The sequence below is a fragment of the Pundamilia nyererei genome, unplaced genomic scaffold (assembly GCF_000239375.1).
Source record: "Pundamilia nyererei isolate P.nyererei 1_Seehausen unplaced genomic scaffold, PunNye1.0 scaffold00010, whole genome shotgun sequence".
Lineage (NCBI taxonomy): Eukaryota > Metazoa > Chordata > Actinopteri > Cichliformes > Cichlidae > Pundamilia > Pundamilia nyererei.
In genome coordinates, this window is record NW_005187411.1 from 580,160 (window position 1) to 601,975 (window position 21,816).

The 21,816-nt window shown below is 40.6% G+C and overlaps 2 protein-coding genes across 2 annotated transcripts; both read left to right on the plus strand.

Moving 5' to 3' along the window:
* The first annotated feature begins 7,067 nt into the window (after positions 1-7,067).
* Positions 7,068-16,948, plus strand: LOC102198845 (RNA polymerase II elongation factor ELL-like). The gene is made up of 12 exons (XM_005723712.1): positions 7,068-7,374; positions 9,697-9,741; positions 9,858-9,979; positions 10,452-10,612; positions 11,472-11,764; positions 12,006-12,130; positions 13,489-13,963; positions 14,051-14,138; positions 14,226-14,292; positions 14,410-14,581; positions 15,700-15,744; positions 15,852-16,948. The coding sequence occupies exons 1-12, from the start codon at positions 7,240-7,242 to the stop codon at positions 15,978-15,980; spliced, it is 1,857 nt and encodes a 618-aa protein (XP_005723769.1). The 5' UTR covers positions 7,068-7,239; the 3' UTR covers positions 15,981-16,948.
* Positions 16,949-17,477: 529 nt separating this feature from the next.
* On the plus strand, positions 17,478-21,361 carry d2hgdh (D-2-hydroxyglutarate dehydrogenase). Its single transcript, XM_013908409.1, has 10 exons — positions 17,478-17,620; positions 18,123-18,489; positions 18,577-18,634; positions 18,713-18,852; positions 18,984-19,177; positions 19,253-19,421; positions 19,551-19,694; positions 19,795-19,937; positions 20,088-20,253; positions 20,342-21,361. Exons 2-10 carry the CDS (start codon positions 18,150-18,152, stop codon positions 20,605-20,607), a joined length of 1,620 nt encoding a protein of 539 aa, XP_013763863.1. The 5' UTR covers positions 17,478-17,620; positions 18,123-18,149; the 3' UTR covers positions 20,608-21,361.
* Positions 21,362-21,816: the final 455 nt, after the last annotated feature.

Genomic DNA, 21,816 nt, shown 5'->3' on the forward strand with positions numbered 1-21,816 from the left:
GATAATATTATTCAGAGCCGGTTAGGGAATCCGTTATGCTGTGGGGGGAGTGTTTTGTTGACATGGATCGGGTCCGCTAATCCTTTAAAGAGAAGCGTCTCTGAAAATCAGAACTCATCCTGTGATGAAATGTTTCTGTTCAGATGGAAAATGCCGTGAGGGCTGCAGTAGCAGTTCTGACTGGTTTGGTGTGGTCAGAAGTGCAGCTTTGTTGGAAGTTTAACTAAAACCAACAGTCGTGTCAGTGTCTTTAAATACAGTTGTGGTCAGAAGTTTACATGGAGTCATCACGGGCATGGCTGTCAAGATCATTTTCGGCTTTTAATGATTTCCTTTGAATTCTGCTTTTTCCAGGGTGGAATGATTATACAGCAGACATCTTTATTGACTTTAAAAAACAAGAATTGGATGCACAAGTTTTTTCAAGTATACAAGGAACTCACTGAAGATCTAAGAAATAGAACTGAAGATTCAAACAAACTGGTAATGTCTCTCTGAGCCATTTCTAAACAACTGCATATTCCAATATCATCAGTTCAAACGGTTGTATGTAAGTACAAGTTATTCAGATATGTCTTAATAACTTGGGGATTAGAGAAATTCCAAAATAAATTCAAATGTATGCACCCAGTTCTTTTTATTTAAGACATTGAAGGTGTACAGCCATTTCAGTGTACAGCCTGCTGGTGTGGGATACACCATAATTCAATTAAACCAAGGCATTTTCCTGTAAACAAAGCTCATTACTCACTTGTTGCTCTGAAGTTGAAGATGTTTTCGCCCTCGGGTGAGTTTGGCGAGCCTGTCTTCAGGACTATGTCAGATGGGGACATGCAGGACACCGGTGAGGTGTTTGGGGATGGGAGAACATTCAGATAGCGTCTGGTCACAGGGCCTCCATGCACACCCACCTCCGTGGCAATGATGATGATGTCACGACCTCTGACCTGACATGCATCCATCAATACCTGAAGTACAAGAATGCTGGTAAAGTAACTTTACAGGTCTTGTGGAGGTGTTGAAATCTCCTTCTTTTGGAGTTCTATTACATCCTGGTAGTTTTAATGATAATCATTTAAAATGAACTAAATTATATCAATTAACTGAAATGAACTCCATCTTAGGATGATATAGGGTTAAAACCCTAACTTATAAACAATGCAAAACCTCATAATATCCTCTTCCATCCTTTAAATGTATTGATTCACACTTCATTTCATTTTTTCTTTGCTCCTTACTAACCTTCAGAGTAGGCTGATGCTGCGCGTTGATGGCGTAGACCAAAGCTGAGGCTCCAGAGTAATCCTCCATGCTTGGGTCGGCTCCTGCAGCAAGGAGTGTGGCTGCGACCTGAGCTCCCGCACGCTCCATACAGGCGTACATCAGCGCAGTACGCCCCGCCCGGTCTTGTGCATTAGGATCTGCCTGATCGGTGCAAAAGATCCAATTGAGTGATTAATTCAGTGATAAATGGTTATCCCAGAAGGGACATGGTCCGGTGTTAGGAGTCACTCGGAAAGCTCAAGTGTATATTTTATAGAAACCAAATTTAGCAGAACTCTGTGCAATTTGGCTAATGCTCTCTTAATTAGAACTGATCTGGCACTGTTGCTTTTGTGTTGTGGCTCTCAACTGTGACTCACAGTGTGTTATATCCTGTTCTCCGGTGCCAGCATGTTCAGGAACACCCTTTTAGTTGGATGGGGTACACAAGCAGAGCTGGATAGATCACAAGCCTGTTTACTATGCATTAAAAGTTCTCCTCTCTTAGAGCAAGTACAGTTTTTTATGCATTAAAAATACACCTAAGTCAATAAACTGCTGAACTTGTATGCACATGTTTACATTCAAGTGTCTGTATTTAATGGTGACTATTTGTCACTGAGGACTGACCTTGTTCTGGAGGAGGTATGTGAGGAGCTTAATTGTCTCAGGCCCAGCAGGCTCCCCTCTCAGGGCCTTGCAGGCAGCCAGCAGAGCTGTCTCTCCTTTAGGGTTGCGCCCATTTACCTCTGCTCCACCGTCTACCAGCAGACGGACCAGACGGAGCTTCCCAGAGGATGCTGCACTGATGAGCGGGCTACAGTCTGACAGAGGGTCCAACATCGCCGCTGTAGGGCATTCAGTCATTTATCATTCTGATACTAGGAAATATCATATCATATATATATAGATGCAGAAATGCCTCAATCCTGTAATCAGAGCACTAATTGGATTACTATGACATGCACATGCACTATATTGCCAAAAGTATTCACTCATACATCCAAATAATTGAATTCAGGTGTTCCAATAACTTCCATGGCCACAGGTGTTTAAAATTAAGTCCTCAACTTTCTGCAGAGTCAATCTCTACAGACCTGCAAACTTCATATGTTCACCTGATTAGTTCAAGAAGCATGCATAGAGAATGTTTTTCTAGTGATGACCCCTTCCTGTTCCCACATGTCTGTGCACCAGTGCACTAACCAGGTAACATAAAGACACGGATGAGTGAGTTTGGTGTGGAAGAACTAGACTGGTCTGCACAGAGTCCTGACTTCAACCAGACAGAACACATTTGAGATAAATTAGAGCAGAGACTGCGAGCCAGGCCTTCTCATCCAACATCAGTGTCTGACCTCACAAATATGCTTCTGCAAGAATTATCACAAATTCCCATAAACACTCCTAAACCTTGTGGAAAGCCTACCCAGAAGAGTTGAAGCTACTTTAGCTACAAAGTGGGCCGACATCATATTAAATCCTTGGATAAGGATGGGCTATCATATGTGCATGAAGGCAGATGAGTGAATGCTTTTGGCTATTTAGTGTCTGTGTCAGCAGTCGTCCTCTCATGCACCTGTCGCTCATTCAGATGTGCAGAAATTCTACATCAGAGTTGTGCAAGCAACAGAGATACTTATAAAAAGTAAATTTAAAGAAGACTGGGGAAAGATTTTCGATTTTCTTCCTTATGTCATTTTAAAATTTTCTTCTAATATCAGTGAAATTTTTAATGGATGAGCAGAGTATCTACAAAGTACCTACATTCAACATCATTCTTACCTTAATTTTTCTGTTCAGTCTGTCTTCTTCAACAAAACACAAAGACAGCAGTCATCTTCAAGTTATCTAGATACGATGCAAAAAAAAAACCTACTCCCCTGCTCCGAATTTTATCCTGATTCTTTACTAGCTTGGTTTTCTGCATGAAGCGTCCTCGTGTCGCTGGCCTGCAGCAATCAGCCGAACATGAAGTGATAGGATACTAACTTTCATGTACTCCCTCGGTCTCTGTCTCCCTCCGTCCTGATCTGTCCTCTCCTTACCTGCTGGGTCAAAGGGAGGTTCAGCCCACGGCTACTGTTCAAAGTCATAAATGGTTTTAAGCCCAAAATGTCACCTGTTGCAAACACTACACTTCAAAAGACCCAGAGGGCCTTTGATATGAGTCAGCTTTGAACAGTTCTCATCTGCTTTGAGACCATCTGTGTTCAAACACTGGCAGGGAGACATAGATGAGAAACCGAACTAAGGCTAAGCAGGCTCACACATTAAACTCATGGCAGCTCATTTGTATCTGAACATTTTTGACGCACTTCTGTTGTTTGTATTTTAATCTTTTGTTCTTTCAGAGCACTAAGCGGCTGTTAATATACAGTCATGGTAAAAAGAAGTACACCTATACAGTTCTTATCGGGATAAATTTGGTAAATATGACCTCAAAAGAACAACACATTAGAATATAATGTGACATTATTCAGACCTACTACAATGACCATTAAGTAGGTCATTGACCTACTTAATGGTTACACCAGTGAACAATTAAGTGAATCATCCTGGTGGAGGACCGTTTTTCAAACCTAAGCCGTGCAGCCATGTTCTTTTTTACAGAAAAGAGGCTTTTGCTTCTTCTAAACAAATCATACCTTTTCAGTCTTTTTTCTAACTGTGCTGTCGTGAACTTCAATATTTAAGATGCTAACTGAGGCCTGTAGAGTCTGAGATGTAGTTCTTTGTATTTTTGCAGTTTCTTTGAGTATTACACAATCTGTCCTCAAGGTCAATTCGGTCAGGTCGGGACATTCCCTCTCAGGGTGATACAGTTATCTTGAATATTTTGTGAATAATCTTTCAAATTTAAAACTTTGTAACCTTTCCCAGACTGACAGGCAGCAACAACTGCTTCTTCAAAGCAATGACTTCTGCTTTTTTTTTTATAGAGACGCTCACAACCTACCCTCTTAATTCCTGTAGAAGCAGTAAAGTTGTACTATATTTTTATATTTTACATGTAAAATAAAATGTAATTTGTTGTTCATACGAGATTGTATTTAGCTCATTTTAAGATATGTTGATATATAAAACCTCAAATATGAAGGAGAGTGTATGAAAATGCAGATGAGTGTAATACTGCTTCCAATACTGAACTTTTGATTGAAATACAAATGAATTCAGTTAATCAAACTGTGTCAAATATACTGTAACTGGTGAGAGCTAAGACTATAAATCAGAAAGAATCTGGATATAATAGAGGTGCTCACACTTACTGATGATTGGATAATCGAGTGAATTTGATTAGCAGCACCTGGCTGGTGTTTACATTTAGTTTTTGTATACTGCTCCTGCAAAGTGGCTGAATTTTTGTGAAATATATAATTACTTGTTGTGTTATGTTGATCCGACCTGCCGAAGGTAAAATTGTATTTTTATGTCCCGACACATAAAATGTTATGAATGAAAGTGTGTGTACTTTCATTTTTGTGTACATACTTTTGATTTGAATGAGAGAAAGAAGGAGGAAGAGACAGTAGATAAACATTTCAGAAAATTGCACACCGGTTGTGTACTTGGGCCAAACCACAATTAGGTCAAGCAAACAGATTTAGCCCGGAGCAAAAGCAGCATGTATAACATGTTTATAAGGCAGTGTGAAAAAAGCAGCACTGTGTCTTATGGTACGGTATTTACATTATTTTTAGTATTGAGGGCTAAAAGCTTTACTACACAGTAGTGCCTCAAAAAGCAGCAATCATCTCCCTTTTTGAAAAGGTTATCTCAGCATGCAAAATCCTTAAAGATCTTGTCTTCTATCTACAGAGATGTAATAGAGCAAAAGGCTTGTTTTGAACTGTATGCAAACGTATTATCTGTCAAAGTTTTTTGGGGTGCTATCTATAGTAAATGTCAGCTGGCTCACTTTCCCAAAGGTGCATATGTTAAATGAAAACTTCATCTGTGTGTGTGACAAGCTGTGTGCAAAACAATGTGAAATATCAGCTTGAGCATTTAATATCCATTTAGATACATATATATGGATTGCAGTCCAAAATGCAGTGTTATTGAGTCATTGCATCGCCTGACACACCCCATTCCTCCTGCTGGGAATGACTTCAACACTCACTCATGCTGCAGCATTCTGAAGAGGCACATTTTGAATGAGTACCTAGTAACATCATTTTGTCATGGTTACACCAATGTGAAATGACAACCACCTCCTAAATAAGCCCTTCAAGGGAAATTCCAGTGATACATGTCCACCACATCTAACTAAAATAGGCAAAATTAAATCATTAAGATTGTAATTATTAACACCTAAAAATACAACATTATCTTGTTAAAATTTGCTGGGAAGCATTTGGTTTCTGGAATTGTTTCACTGGGTCTCTCACAGCTGGAAAAAGACAAACACAGAAGACTAAATTATCTCTATATGTGTGACTCAGCAGCAACAAAATCCACCAAGAAAAGCTGAGAATGTAGATTCCCTCAGAGCCACTCTGCATTATATTTCAGCACGTGTTGAACTGTCACATGGTGCCACATTTATATCTTGATGTTACTAGTCAAAAAATTTAAATGCATCACTTAGAGTTGTAATTGTGAGCATTGTAGCGGTGATTCAGCCCAAAAAAATTGCACAAATTCCGTTTTGCAACAGGCGGCTAGAGACACGTGTCTAAAGATATAATGTAAAATTGGTTCTTTGCTAAGATGTCTGTTACGTGTCGTCACAACAGCAGTCCGTCCCTTGAATTAAGTGCCTTTTTTTTTTATACTTGAATGATTCACAGGTCAGTGTTAAGCAGCTTAACAAACAAGAACAAACACAAACATTCATCAGAAAATGATCAGGTGCAAGGAATGGACTGAAAATCAGTGAAAAAGCAGCCAATGTCTGATGAAAACATTTAAAAGACCTACAGAGACCCTGATGAAATATTGCTCAAGCCAATTTTTTTTTTTTAAATTACAAGAAAGTCTGGCTCCTTGGACGCAGACTATTAAGAAATGAGAGATGTCTCAACACTTGTACTGCTGTCGCCACTAACCTGAGTATACATCACAGATCTCTTAGTCTGTCTGATTCCACAGGTGGATGTAGATTTAAGATTAACTTTTACATGCACAACACAGGCAAAGCACACGTTTTGTTAATGGTCGCCATAAACACATGATATTTTTAATGTTGTAATATATTAGGAATATCATGTAATGGCTTGTGACCATTTTGCATCCCATTTTTGTTTAATCTAAGTTGAATGTTGTGATTAGATTTGTTTTAATATACTGGAACTTTAATGTGTAGTCCGCTTTTACAACAGAGTAGTTGTCAGTTAGTCAAATTGTACTCAAATTGTAATGTAGTTTAAAAGAAAAGGTGGTTAGAGAAAACCTACTTCCTCTCTATAGCTGTGCACAAACGTGCTAACCAGACATCCTAACTTCCTCATTTCTAAACACGTTGTTTATTCTATATGGATAGCAATCATTGCTTAAAATATTAGGTTTGTCTTGCTCACACCCTTTTATTCTTGACATATAAAAAAGTACCCAAAAAATCAGCGTAAATTAATAATACTTGTATCAGTATTTCGCTCAGATAAATCTCCATCCAGCCGTTTATAAATCGCTGAAACAAAATCACCTGTGTCCTCGCACTCACTGTGCAAAGTACCCTCATCATGCCAAAGAAAGAGAATTAGCATAGTGAGAGGGGAAGTAGAAAAAAACAGTAGAGGTGGTTACGTAAAGCCCTACGTAATGGTTTATTTATGTCGGTGGGCCAATAAAATGTGCTCTGACTTCAGCCGTCATGACGTAATGCGATCTACTCCAGAATAGCGCGCGGCGGAGGAGCAGCCACACGGTGCAGTTCAGCTCTTTCTCTCTCCGGACCGTCTGGCCAATGTTTGTTTATTTATGTCGGATTCGTGCGGTCCGGAATAAGGCTGGCAGGGCGGGATTTGCGGCGGCATGTCGGCGTTAAAGGAGAACCAGTGTTACGGGCTGTCCAGCGGCAAACTGAGCCGTGGCGGTAACATCTCCGTTTTTCACGTAAAACTCACTGACAGCGCGGCAACAGCCATTAATACCTTCCAAAACGGCAAGGTGGGTCATTTTCTAAAGTATTTTCTCTTCAAATAATTACAGTTAAGTACACTGACATTTAAATTTAACGTACCACTTTGTCAAAGGAACAATTTTTGGGTTTTTTAACAAAGGAAAAGACGAAGTGATACTAAACGCGGGTTTGTTTTTTGTGTGTGCTTTAAATTTCGGCCGAAGTTCACCACTACCTTCCCCGGTTGTTGACTCCTACAAGCTCCCCCCTTTTCAAGCTATGAAATGGAAATACATGTTGCATAATACAACGCAGAAGCGTTTCCCTGTGTGCTGATGTTTGTAACGAGCTGCTGGCCCACTGCTCACAAGCTGCTGGCAAAGTACTAGGAATGCTAATCAGTGCTGGGGTCGAGGAGAGGAGAAAGGAAAAAGGAGGACAGGCTGTGTGTGTAGGGGGGAGGAAGGGAGGTTAGTTGTGGGAGGATATTCTGAATTGGATTTAAAGACATGGAGTACTTGTGTGATTTATTTTTCTTTTTTTAATTTGCTGAATATCATAAAGATCAGAAGACAGATGGACGAACTCAGGCAAACATTTGACCCAGTTAATCATAAATGAATCAGACGCTGCAGGAAGTGTAAAGCAGAGAACAGTCATGTACACTTCCTCAATGCACTAATTCCTCCTAATACAGATAGGAAACTCCTCAGTGAAGAAATGACAGCTACAAGCTTTTCTGATGAAAGGTGGAAACCACGCTGCTTATGTCATGTCCTCGCTTTCAGCGTAATACAGCTGTGATGAGATCGAGGGGGGAAAGCACCTGATGAGGAGCAGGCTGTAATATGCATATATCAGTGTTTCTGAGCATGCATTTAGGTTCTTTATTTAGCTTTAAGCATGTCTATTCAAATCCTACTTGGCTGGATCACAGATACCAAAAAAGAAAAACCCAAAAAACACCTCCACACCTTACTCTGTACTAGCAGCCACCTCACTTTCTCTGCACTCATCAACAGGTGGACTTATGCAAAGGTCAGAATCGAGTCATCACATACTTTCCATCCCTGCTGCAAACGTGTCACTTTGGCTAGTTCGCTCCCTGTGAGAGATGATACTGTGTTTCATCATATTTTTATCTGTGGAGCTGCTTATTGACCTTAGCCAGTGCAAGGGGATGGAGGAGCAGCAGGACCTGGAGCAGACAATGGTGCATGTACCCATCTGTTTAAATGGGAACTGAGCACTCAAATAATACCTGACATGCTTGTTTAATATCCTGAGTTTATTAATAGGACTGGGTTTGTTCTTGATATGAACGCAATGGGTGTAGGGTTTCTTTTTCTCTTTCGGATTCCTAAGTAGGAGGGGGAAGTAGCTTCTGGGTGGTGAAAGTGAAGCAAGTACAGAGCTTAACAGTGACTTAACATGCATTCATTTTAATGGCCAGCAGGAGGTGACTTTTCTAGTTTCAGGAAGAAGTCCAGTTCTAGAAGTCTATTGGAAAATGACCCTGCTGCTCACTTGATCTGTACCCTTATTATATGGTTGTCTGATAACTTTATGGTTTCAATTACTAGTTTCACAGCTTATTCAATACAGCACGATTCAATAAGTGTCCAGAGGGACAGTAAAGTGGCATATCTCCCTTGTTTTTCCATCATATCCCTCGCTGTTTATAGACAGCAAGAGAGGGATGGGCCTCACTAACCAATGGATGATGTCACAACAGCATTGTCTTATATCTTATATACAGTTGGTGTGCACTATGCAGGTTAAGAGCTAATTAGGAAAGCTCACATCTTTCTAAATCGATAACCCTGTTCAAAAATAAATAAATAAATGAATACATAAATAATCTTCCAACTGTAGCACTTGAGACCTGTAATCAGACCCTTACTGGGCCGCTGCAAAAGAAGGGATACTACCTTCACTTGCAAGCTGGTGTGGGGTTGTGAAGAAAAAAAGATGTTGGAAAATTCTCTGAAATGCTGTTCACAATTACGAAGAATAACAGTACACAAAACAAAATGAAAATGGGCTACTAGCAGCCAGAAAACCACCAGAAGCATTCAGATGAATAGTGCAGACCACAAAACATCCTCTGCTGCCCTGCTCTATATGTATATGTGTGGGCTTGTTTTACTATACTTGTGGCATCTGCTAACCTTGTGGAAACTATTATAACTGGACTCCACAAGTTTAAGGTTAAGCATTTGTTTGACGTTGTCAACGTTAGCAAATGAAGCACTCATACAAAGGGGGTTGTGAGAAAACGAGTCAGTATGTTAATGCTTGTGGGGTTTTAAAGATGCACACATCTAACGTTTTCTCTCTTTCTTTCTTTTTTTTCCCCCCCACCACAGGGCTGGTCGGCCCAACCCACCATCTGTTTTAGTGGAAACGACGGGGTAAGAAGGACGTCTTACTGCTGACACAAAGCGATCCTAACACATTTTAAAGCTGATAAATCTCAATCTTTCAATCTCAATTTGCTCTTTTTCTTCTTTCCCTATTCATAATACAGAGAATCACCATCCCTTGTTCGGAAAATAGAGATGAAGTCAGGAATTTCACCTTTGGTGTAACTAATGTTGCCCGTGATAATCCCCACGGAAGCTTTGACTGCATCAAACAGCTCAGCACCAGGTAAAGGCAGCAAAAAGCATCAGTTTCGATATAGGAAGGGTTTTCAGATTAAAATAGAGTTGGAAGGCTTTAACTGTATTGTTTTGTCTGAGGTGGTTATATGATTATATGTTTACTTAGTATTATAGATGTAGAAATAACTGACTGCCTCAATGAGTATTAATCTTTTCAAATGTCTCTGCCCCCTGCTGCTGTGTGAAAGTTACCCTGCTGCTAACGTTTCTCTGCCTTTAAATGCCAGAGAAAACTCAGGGTTCCTGACTGCATAAGCATAGAAATGCACTGAAGTGGATTTAAATGTCATGTATTGGCGAGGCAGACAAGTAGTCCAGCATGCATCTAACTGAACACTACCTAAAGCAACTGCGTCCTGAGAAACAATCTTTTATTTGACACGGATAACCTTTGCAAGGAGTCGTTAAAGCACTGTCAGGTCGCTGTCTGTACACGCTGTCTTCTCTCCTCCTCTCAGTGCCGCCGAGGAGCTGTCATGTCTCGGGGTGATTCAGAAGAAGATGACAGTCAAAGCCACAGATGAGTCGTACGATAAAGCTCGTCAGAGCATGGCCCAAGCTGAGGAGGAGACGCGCAGCCGAGGGGCCATTGTCATCAAACACGGAAGCCGCTACCAGGGTATGAAGTATAGAAAACACTTGCACGTCCACAGAGCGTACTCTGTTATACAACAGATAACTCCAGCTAAGCGAGAAGATTGGCCTGAAGAAAAATTTGTTCTGTGCTTATAAGCACAGACAGCCATATTGCATTGGTTGCCTTGGCAACATGTGTAGTAACCAGTGACATAGTAACGGCCTGTCTTGTTTTCTCCTGCATGTTTTGTCCTTTTGTGTAGCTATCTGTAAACTTTCTATATGTGATACAGTGGTTTTAAAGAATACATGGTCTCCATGCACATACAGAAACTGCGTTCTGCACATGTTCCTCAAACATGAATGTGCATGATGAAACCAATGATTTAGCTTTTTTTTTTTTTTTTTTTTTTACAAACCACCAAACCATTTCCGTATGAACTGATATATTATAGCCTGAGTCTCAACTGCTTTCACCGAAAGGGCACATAAATATACGCGTATATATGTAGATGGGTTTTGTTGATTCTGTCATTTCAGAGGAAGCCTTAAAAAGAGAAAAAAAACTTCCTTACAACAGGCTTGTGCAACCATGTGGTTACTTCTTAAATTAGACAGCAGGCTTTGCTCGCTGAGATGCGTGTGCATGCAGCTTCGTAACCTAAATGTGGGTTTCTGAAAGGTGAAATGAGGTCTTGTCTTTGTGTTTATCCACATCTCTGCTTTTGGAGAAAGTTCAGGAAGAAAGTCCTTTTTCCCCCTCAGTATCTGATTTTGCTTCTCTGTCTGGAAATAGCAATACATGTTAGGAAATGAAGCACAAGGTTATTTTTGATGATTAAAATCTCAGAAAGTGCTCCCCTGATGTCATTGATGTAAAAAAATTTCCTGTTTCTTTGAAGGCAAGAAGGTAACAGTGCGAGCCCCAGCCCCTGCTCTGGCCAGACTCACCAAGCCAAAACACTCGTCTCTTCTCAGCAACATTAAGAAGGGAGTCGGTGCGTCCAAGCCGAAGAAAGATGCCTGTGCGTCAAACAGGAGAAGCAGTTGTGATTTGCAAGAGAAGCCCCTCAGGGAGAGAGTAATGCACCTGCTGGCTCTAAGGCCATACAGGAGGCCCGAGTTGATCCTGAGGCTGCAGAAAGACGGGCTGACAGCAGGAGACAAAAACATGCTGGACTCTGTACTAATGGAGGTATTTCTGTTCCAGTTTTATACAAACATAACATGCAAGCATTAGACTGTGTTAAAACTGCCTTTATGCACGTGACTCTTGGTTTCCTTAATATCAAGATTATGTTTTTGCAACCTTTGACAAATCTGCAAAGAATATGAACACACATGGATCAGTTTGGGAATCAAACTCTTAAGTCAACTCCTCAAAAACAATTGTCTTAAGTCTTTTCTCCCCTGTTTTTGTGCATGCTTGTGTTCAGGTCGCTCAGCTTAATAGTAGAGACAGCACATATGTTCTGAAGGACAGTCTGTATAAGGAGCTGCAGAAGGACTGGCCCGGCTACACCTCTGGAGACCAGCAGCTCCTCAAGCGCATCCTTGTCAGGTAACTTCGATAAGGATGTGCCTGCTGCTGTTTTCATACTTTATGACTACTGCAGAGCTCTCAGGCCCTACGTTTCTTCATTATAATTTGTTAAACTTAAGGAATGGAAATAACTGGCATTTTAGTTCATTTTCATCACTTTGTAAATCACTAAAGTGGCAAAATTTTCAGAGTTCAGTGATTATGTCTAAGTGTTTTTGAGGGTTACAGGTTGCTTTTCTGCAGTGATGTAATTTCTCAAATTTGTGTTTCTGTAAATAGAGTCAGTTTCAAAAAAATCTTTTTGCATGTTTATGTAAAGCAACCGTTACACTGGCAGCAACAGTTCAGATCTGCATATGTAGGTTTTTTTTTTCTTTCTTTTTTTTTTAAGGTGCTGTGATAATTCGAGAGTATGAAATGACATATTTGGACAGAAGATGCAGCGATTGTGAAATTCTGAACCAAAATGAAAGTTTACCGTAACAGTTTGGCTGATGATAACGATCGACATTTAAAAAAATAAATCAGTTCCCTTTTTTTGTGCCAAGCCATTCATGATCATCCTTGATGCCAGCTTCATATCATCTTGGTTGAATTGTGCCGAGATGGTGTTAGTATTCAGCAAACATCCCTATTCAACTGTTATAGTTACTCATAATACAGAAGGAAGCACTCAGGTTGCATAAACCAGTCTTAGTTTGAAATTCTCTTCAAATGCAGTTGCACAGCGATCGAAGACTCTGATGAAACTTATTCTCACAGCGAGTGCTCTGGTGCTGCGGATAAATTCAGTTAGCAAGAGGCCACATCTTAGAGTTTAATTATCTGATCTGTGTCACCGTCAGCCGTTCGGAGGAGACTGCATGAATTAGGCCTGTATGGTTGAAGCAGAAGGTGAACGGATGGTATTTGCATATGTGGGTCCCACTATGTAGCATGGAGGAGGAGGTGTGATGGTGTTGGCGACTTATTCAGGATTCAGTGCAACATTTAAACAACATATTTGGCAGCAACACGTCATCCCATCTGGTTTGTTTAGTGGGACATTTATTTATTTAAATAACAGGACAATGAGCCACTGGACACCTCCAGACTCTGTAAAGCCTATTTAACCAAGAAGGAGAGTCAGGGGAATTATGGGATATGTTTGATCACAGAGTGAAATAAAGGCAGCTTCTAAAAGCATAGCATTGTGGTGCTTTTGATTTAGACTTTTTAAACATTTAACACTTGCATCATTTATTTTTTTTACCATATTATTATGTGTTTATCTGGAGGGCTCTGCTGTTGCATTGCACTGTACAGCACATGCAAGAAAGAAGAATGGATTCCAGGGAAATGCTAATTAAAGCTGATGCCCTGTGTTTTCTGTGCAGGCGACTGTTTCAACCGCAACAGAACCTCCTCGCTGTCCCTGAGGCCCAGGTCAGCCCACTGCGAGACACGCCCAACTCTTCGCCAGCACACCGTCCAAAGCATTCCCTGCCAGAGGAATACACTGACCCTTTGGCCTCCAAGAAGCCCAGGATTTCCCATTTTTCCAGCAAAGCAGCCAGTGACAAGTCAAAAACGAGGCCTTCTAAACAAGCTCACGAGGACATCACAGCAGATGACAAGCAAAGAGTATCGCTTGATCCTCAGAGACTTATTGACTCCTTGTCAGCAGTCTGTCAGCAGGAAGAAAAGGTGGCTAAAAGGTTAGAACCACCTCACGCTCCCCCGAAAGAACCCGAAATTCCACAAGATCACCCTCAGGATAACTCAGATCGCCCCCCGTCCCTTCTAACAGTGCCAGATCTTACCAAACATGCAATAAAAAAGAAGAAGCGCAAACACAAACACAGAGACCATGTGAGAAACTGCTCCTTATTTGTCTTTTAATAGTTATTCCATTTGACGTGACACATTGCTAATTTGGATTTGTATTCATTTGTCAAGGAGAAGGATAAGAAGAGAAACAGGATGGAGAAAAGAAAAAGACCCAGCTCAGAGCATCCAAACAGCAAAGCCTCTCTGGACTGCACAGGTGAGGCCTAATGGCTGCTGACTCATCAGCACATGTGCTGCTTGTTTAGTTTTTCACTTAGCTGACATGTTTCTGTTTTTCTTTCAGAGCCGGCTGACATTTTTTTTGACTCTAATGCACTTCGAGTGGACAGTGACACACCAGACTATTTATTGTAAGCATCATTCATTTGAACAAGTATTTGCAATGGTCAAAAGGGGTTGTTTACTTGTCTTAATGCACTTTTATTCAATAATTTCCTTTTCTTCTTTTTTTCCCGCCCTCTTCACAGGAAGTACACAGTGATTTGTAGCCACGAGCAGAGACAAAGTTACAAACAGGACTTTAACAAGGAGTACAATGAGTATCGAGATTTACACGCTCGCATTGACAGCGTGACGCAGCAGTTCATGGATTTGGACACACAACTCAAGCAACTCCACCATGAATCACATAAATATAAGGTAGATGTACAGAAAGTCTTTATTTTTCTTTTCTTTTTTTAAAATGGAGGAAGTTTGCATAAACATCCTCTCATCTTTCTTTGCTGTTTGTAGTTAGTCATTAGACACATACGTCCACTTTATTAGGTACACTTACTTGTACTAGGTTGGATCTCCTTTGGTCTTAAGAACAGCCTTGGTTCTTCATGGCATAGTTTCATTCTTCAGAGATTTTGGTCCGTGTTGGATTGCATCACACGGTTACTGCAGATTTATCGGTTGCACATCCATGATGTCAATCTGCCGTTCCACCATATCCCAAAGGTGCTTCATTGGATTGAAATCTGGTGACCGGAAGCAGAATTAAGTGCAGTGACAACTGAAACCAGTTTGATAATGTTTGAGCTCTGTGACAGTGTGTTATTCTCCAGAAAGCAGCCATCAAAAGATGGTACACTGTGGTCATAAAGGGAGGGACATGGTTAGTAACAATACTCAAATAGGCTGTATTGTTTAAATGATGCTCAGTTGTTCCTAGGACGTCCAAAATGTATCAAGAAAATATCCCCCACACCATAATATGACCTGTCACCTAAATTTGTTAAACTTACGCAAATTGTAGCCTCAGTTTCCTGTAGTGGCAACAAGTTAGGTCTTCTGCTTCTATAATCCATGTGCCTCAAGGCTGGACATGTGCATTCAGCAATGCTCTTCTTTATACTTGTTGGCCCGAAGCAGTTGGGCCTGTAAAGTCATTGGGAATCCCCAAAGCACTCTAACATCAGTAAGACATTTTCACCTACAGAATTGCCACTATGGGTGAAGGATTTATTTTTGGCTCATTAGACTGAGCAGATGAACAGGTGTACTTATTAAAGTGAGCAGTGACGTGTATATGTGGCAAATTCAGTCATATTTTTCCTATATCAAACGTTCACACACAATGGGGCCCCTGTACCAGCATTTGGGGGGGTGAAATTGTTAGGTCAGGGTTCCTGAAGCCTAATAAACAAAACCATGAAGACAAACAGTGATGTATTATAGTTTTTCTGTGATCTTATAGTCACATAAGGATTATTTTGCAACTTTTCACAGACTTGATTTAAATTAATCTTTATTTCTGTATTTTTCCCTGGCAGACGGTTAGAAATCAAATTCTTCAAGAGTATCGGAAAATTAAAAAGGTAATGACTTTCTTAAACTCCCCACTTTTTTTAATTTATTTTTTTATTTTTTTTATTTTTTAAAACCACCGCTTTTAAATAATCAAGTTTTCCTTTCCTCACTACAGTCCAACCCAAACTACAATCAGGACAAGGCTCGCTGTGAATACTTGCACAACAAACTGGCACACATCAAGAAGCTCATATCAGAGTACGACCAGCAGCAGCTCCATGTGGAGCATGCCGCTCTGAACTGAAGAGCCTAACTCGGAATGACGAGTGAACTTCACGAGTACGACAAAGATCCCCAGCCAAAGGGGATTCATGCTGCTGAGCTCAGTGCCATCATGCTTAGGTCTGTGGTCTTAATGGCTAAATATAGTATCATTAGATCTACTGCGATTGTTGGCGAGGTTAAGTCTAAGTTTTGTGAGGAGCTGGAGTGATCGGACGGCAAGATGAAGGATTTTCTTTGAAAGTGGTCAAAGTGATGCTACTGCAGCAACACGGGAGTAACATTAGTTTTGCTCTAAAACCTAGAGCTAGGGTCTTACTCCTCAAAATGCAAACACATGAGGAAATGAGGTGAAAAGCCTTAAAAACATTTGGAGATTCTCATCCCTATTACACCTTTTAGTCGTTGATTTGGGTTTTTTGTGTGAATTTAATCAATTTGAGTATTTACTAACATGTTCTGTCAAACACATCAGTGTTGAGGTTTAAACTATAAACATGAAAAAATAATAAACTACACGCTGTACCCACCCAGACAGCTCATACAAATGGCAGGTGAAGGTTAATGTCTGATGGCAGCTGGGACGCAGATGTGTCCTGAGAAGAATCCGTCCTGTTCTTCGGGTTTGGTGAGATTATGAGTCTTGCCAGTTGGCTGTGACTGCCGAGTTTTGCCTTGTGCTCCAACTGGACTCGATTCATAGTATTCCACTGGTACTGTGCTTCAGGTGATTTTCCTGGATCACTGAAGACTGTTATGTTGAATGTCATGTGAACTTTAAGTTGTAATCAGGGAATGTGTGTTCCGCACGAGCTTCAGTAAAAGTGTACATTTAAAATAGGTTTTAATTGTCTGGAAGGACGTTATTATACTGTTTCTGGGAAGGAATCGAAATATGAAAAGACGTAGTTGCATGCTGTGTACTTTACAGAATGCATGATGCATTACTCAAGATTTTGTCTGAGATTCAAATAAATCTGTTTATACTCATTTTGTGTGATACTTCTCCTTATTTACTGTAATTTTACTCTAAATACCAAATAAAAGTAATGAATGATGTAAGATGAAAAGGACACTGTAATCATCGTTTTGATGCAGAAATACTACTTTATGCCTGTAAAATGTTGTCTTTGACATCTTTTCAGATCAACTAAAAAGGGGGGAAACAAATGGGCTTTTGCCATAAGCTTGCAACAAAGATGTGTGGTTCATCCCTTGAGTTGTCTGGGTTGTTTTTTTTTTTTTTTTCTTTTTTTTTGGGGGGGGTTATGCTCCAGAGTTTTATAGATTAGTTTTAGATTCACAAGTATATTAATTTGGTTCTGTTCTAAATTAATCAAATGAAAAAAGGTCTGTAATTAATTATTTTCTCTCTAAACCTCGATTCACAGCTTGATTATTCAGTCATCACTCTGTTTAATAATAAAGAAAGGCTCCCACCCATAGGCTAATATCCATTGCGTCAATCTGAAAACATGCTTCTGATTGGTCCGTTTTCCTCTCTGCTTTTTTTCTTACTGTCAACCTCAGTAAGCAGCTTCATGCACTTGCTAGCAAGCTAAAAACACAGGATATGCCATGTTTATGTAACTGAACTGCCCTTGAACTTTGTGACTTTCATGACGCGAAAAAAAGACACACATTGCTAAATGAACGCTTCTGGTGAGTAAATGAAGCCGTTATTCGGAAATATCGGAAAGGAGCGTGCTAAGCAAAGTAGCTAAGCTAACTGAGGTTGCAGCTGCTTCAGGTGGTGATATTTGCAAGAAGAAAACATGCAAAGAGGGTAATAAGATGCATTGCTGCTGGGAAGTAAGCGTATTTGCTGCAAAACACATGTAAAAAGACAGCTTTAGTTGGTGCACTTACTAAAGCTGTTCATAGGTCTCTTATACCTCATATCTTCCATCTCCTATTGCTGTTTGTGTTTATGAATGGATGCAGAAAGAGATGCAACGAATTGCCACCAATGTAGAGTTTAATCAAGGTTGGCTTTTTATTTCTGCGTCTTTGAAGCAAAGAAAATGCAGTTAACTTCTAGCTAACAATCCTAACATTGCAGATGACTAGAGACAAAATAACTAGAAGCTTTCAACTCCACTACAAGATAAAAATGCTTTTAAAAATATCCAACTCTTCTTGTTGTCCCACCTGTTTTCTGCAGCTTGTGTTGCCGCCTGTCTCTACAGTCATGGCAGGACTTTTGAAAAGAGCACTAAGGCTAAGGACAGCTCTGAGATGTCTGTGCGACTACAACATGCTCTCACGATCTACAGCCACTCTTTCACCTGTTGACTTTCACAGTCCTTTTCTGACCTGCAGCTCAGAGCAGGTTTTGGCCTCCACTCGTAAGCTACATGCTGGGGCAGACGGGTCTAAAGTATCTCCTTCTGCAGCACCAGAGAGGTTGCCTTTCTGCAGAGTAACTGAGGAAGATCTGGCCTTTTTCAGGAAGATCCTAGCAGGCAGAACCATTGTTGACCCTGATCTGGTGGAGCCTAGTAATGTGGATTGGCTAAAGTCTGTGAGAGGTGAAGGCTACAATTGAATCCTTAATATAGTTCATAATAATAATCTACTGGTGTTGATGGCTCATTTTTCTGTTATATGTCCTGCAGGTTCTAGTGAAGTGTTGCTTAGACCTCAGACAACAGAGGAAGTATCACAAATTCTAAGGTAGATGGTAACCAAATCAACAGAAAGGTGTTTATCTAGTCATCAGACTTTTTCACATGTTTTGTTTTTCTCCTATAGTTACTGTAACAGTCGTAACCTGGCGGTGAACCCTCAAGGAGGAAACACTGGGCTAGTTGGTGGCAGCGTGCCAGTTTATGATGAGATAATTCTCTCCACCTCTCTAATGAACAAAATCCTTAACTTTGACAGTATCTCTGGTAAGTTTACTAGTTGAATTCAAAAGAATTCAACTTTGTTGCCATAGGCTGACAAATACCTGACAAATGTGTTTTTGATTCATGGTTACTTGTGCTGAAAATTCTCAAAGATCACTTTGTTTCCCTCTCAGGTGTTCTGACCTGTCAGGCAGGTTGTGTCTTGGAGAACTTGTCTTTCTACCTCGAGGAGAGAGACTATATAATGCCACTGGATCTTGGGGCAAAAGGCAGTTGCCAAATTGGCGGCAATGTAGCAACCAATGCAGGTGGTCTCCGGCTGCTGCGGTATGGGTCCCTACACGGGACTGTGTTGGGTCTGGAATTGGTGAGTGCTGGACTTTTGATACTCTTCCCCCCCCCAAAAAAATAAAGCTTATTTTCAAATCCGTAACACATGTAGGTATTGGCAGACGGGCAGGTGTTGGACTGCTTATCCACCCTGAGGAAAGATAATACAGGATATGACCTCAAACAGCTCTTCATAGGGTCAGAAGGCACTTTAGGAGTCATTACTGCAGTGTCCATCCTTTGTCCACGGAAACCCAAATCTGTTAATGTTGTTTTCCTGGGTAGGATTTTCTATTTGCTTCTCAGATATACCTTTGTAAAAGATGATAGAGAAAGTTTTGTAAACCATTAAATGCGTTGCTTTTCTTGGAGATTAGCAACAAAACTCATGTGTCTATCTCTGCTGTTAGGTTGTGAGACCTTTGAGCAGCTGCTGAAAACATTTCAGCTCTGCAAAGGCATGCTGGGAGAAATTCTGTCCGCCTTCGAGTTCCTGGACAGTGAATGTATGAGGCTGCTGAATACGCATCTCAAACTACCCAATCCTATATCTGGTATAAGCACGTTTTCTCTCACACACACACACACACATCTGTAACGATCCTATAAAACGAGTGAGCACACGCAGACCTGCCCTTTCCGTTTGCTGTGCAGACTGTCCATTCTACATCGTCATTGAAACTTCGGGATCTGACCCGACCCACGATGCGCAGAAACTCCACAACTTTCTTGAGGAGGCAATGACATCATCGCTGGTCAGTGATGGAACGGTAGCAACTGAGGAAGCAAAAATAAAGGTCGGTGGACATGATTGGGAAAAATATGCTTCTGTTGCATACAGTGAAGAAACTTAAGTATTCCAAGATTGATCCAAGATCATTTTATGTAACTGCATAGGTAAATATAATGCCAAATGATAAAAACATTTTCTGCTCCCGTTTTCTCAGGCTCTGTGGTCACTGCGTGAACGTGTCACTGAGGCACTGACTCACGATGGCTTCACCTACAAGTATGACATCTCCCTTCCAGTGGAACGGATCTACCAGCTGGTGACAGACATGAGGAAGCATCTGGGAAACCGGGCCAAAAGTGTGGTGGGATACGGACACGTAGGTAAGACGACTTGATAAAATGATCTGCACATACTCTATACACATACTACTGTCAGCTATCATCCAATTCTCTCTTACTTATCCTGTAGGTGATGGTAACCTCCACCTGAACGTCACTTCTCCGTCTAAAGACCCTGCTCTCCTGGCTGCCATTGAGCCATTTGTTTATGAATGGACAGCCAGCTGTCGTGGGAGCATTAGTGCAGAGCATGGACTGGGCCTGAAAAAGAGGAACTACATTTACTACAGTAAACAGAGCCAGGCTGTGGCACTGATGGGTAACATCAAGGCTATGCTGGACCCCAAAGGCATCCTCAACCCGTACAAGACTTTACCAGACAACCTGAAGCAGTGATGTACGCAGAGGTCATGCTCGAGTTAAACTTTAGTTACCGGTACAACCTCAACCCTATATGGCGTGTGTGTGTGCAGTTAAGGTGCTTTTCACACATTTGGTGCAGAGCTGACGGTTCACTCAAGAAACACTATTTGTCACACAAGCCACAAAACCCAGTCTTGCAAAAAAGAAAAGACAAAGTAGTTTCATTTTATACAAAGCATTACTTTCAGACAGATATCTTCTTTAGCAAGCTGCGGAAGTGAAGTTCCAGTTTAAATATTTTAACTACCCTTGTTAGTTGCACTGATAGAGTAGCCTTAGTCTGATGCACTCCATATTCTATAGAATATTCAGCAGGTTTTAGAGCTTGAAAAGACAAAAATTCCACTTTCTCAGAGGAAACAAATGAACAATGACTGTCCTTCATATGGTGTTTGAGTGCCACTAGAGGGCAGGTGGGTATAACAGTATGGGTATAACAGTATGGGTAAAATGTTGTCTGGATAAACTGATGTTTGATACATTTATGCAGTGAATGCCACAGCTTGTAATTGGTGGCCAGCCAGATGTTCTGGATTTGGATGTAGCCATAGTAGGTGTCGGCAGCTGACTGTGTACATGTACTGAATGTATAATCATGCAGTAGCAGATTAAAGCTTTCCAATTTTGTTTGTAGAAATCAGAGCACATACTGCCCATTCATTAGGCAAGAGTGCAGTAAATGTTTACATATAAAAAGGCAAAAACAACTTTCCCCCCCAAAAAAAAACAAAGCCAGCATTTGAAAACAAAATCCTTCATACACCTGCAACTTTAAATTTAAAGTCTTCAATAAACATTTCCAAATGAAGACAGTGTTTGTTTTTCCATTATTCAGGCAACTTGTACATAACTAGATTTCACCTCCAGTCTCCTAAAATAAAATGCACATTAGAACACAAATAAACCTTTTGTGATTCCTCCTTGCCTGAGCAGAAGACTTTTTCAGAATCAGCCACAGTGAGTTTATAAAGTATGCCACACAGAGGATCAGGTCATTTCCTATTCCTATCACAAGTTACACACTACTTCCTATTGGCAGGTACTTGCTGCTTCTCTAGTCCACAAACCATCAGAATAAACATGTTTGTAGTGTTTTGATCTTCTTCCCTACCCTTGTCCACTATTTCTCAAAATATCATTTCCTGTCCAAATAATGATGATGTGTAGAGGAAGTCCAGTAGA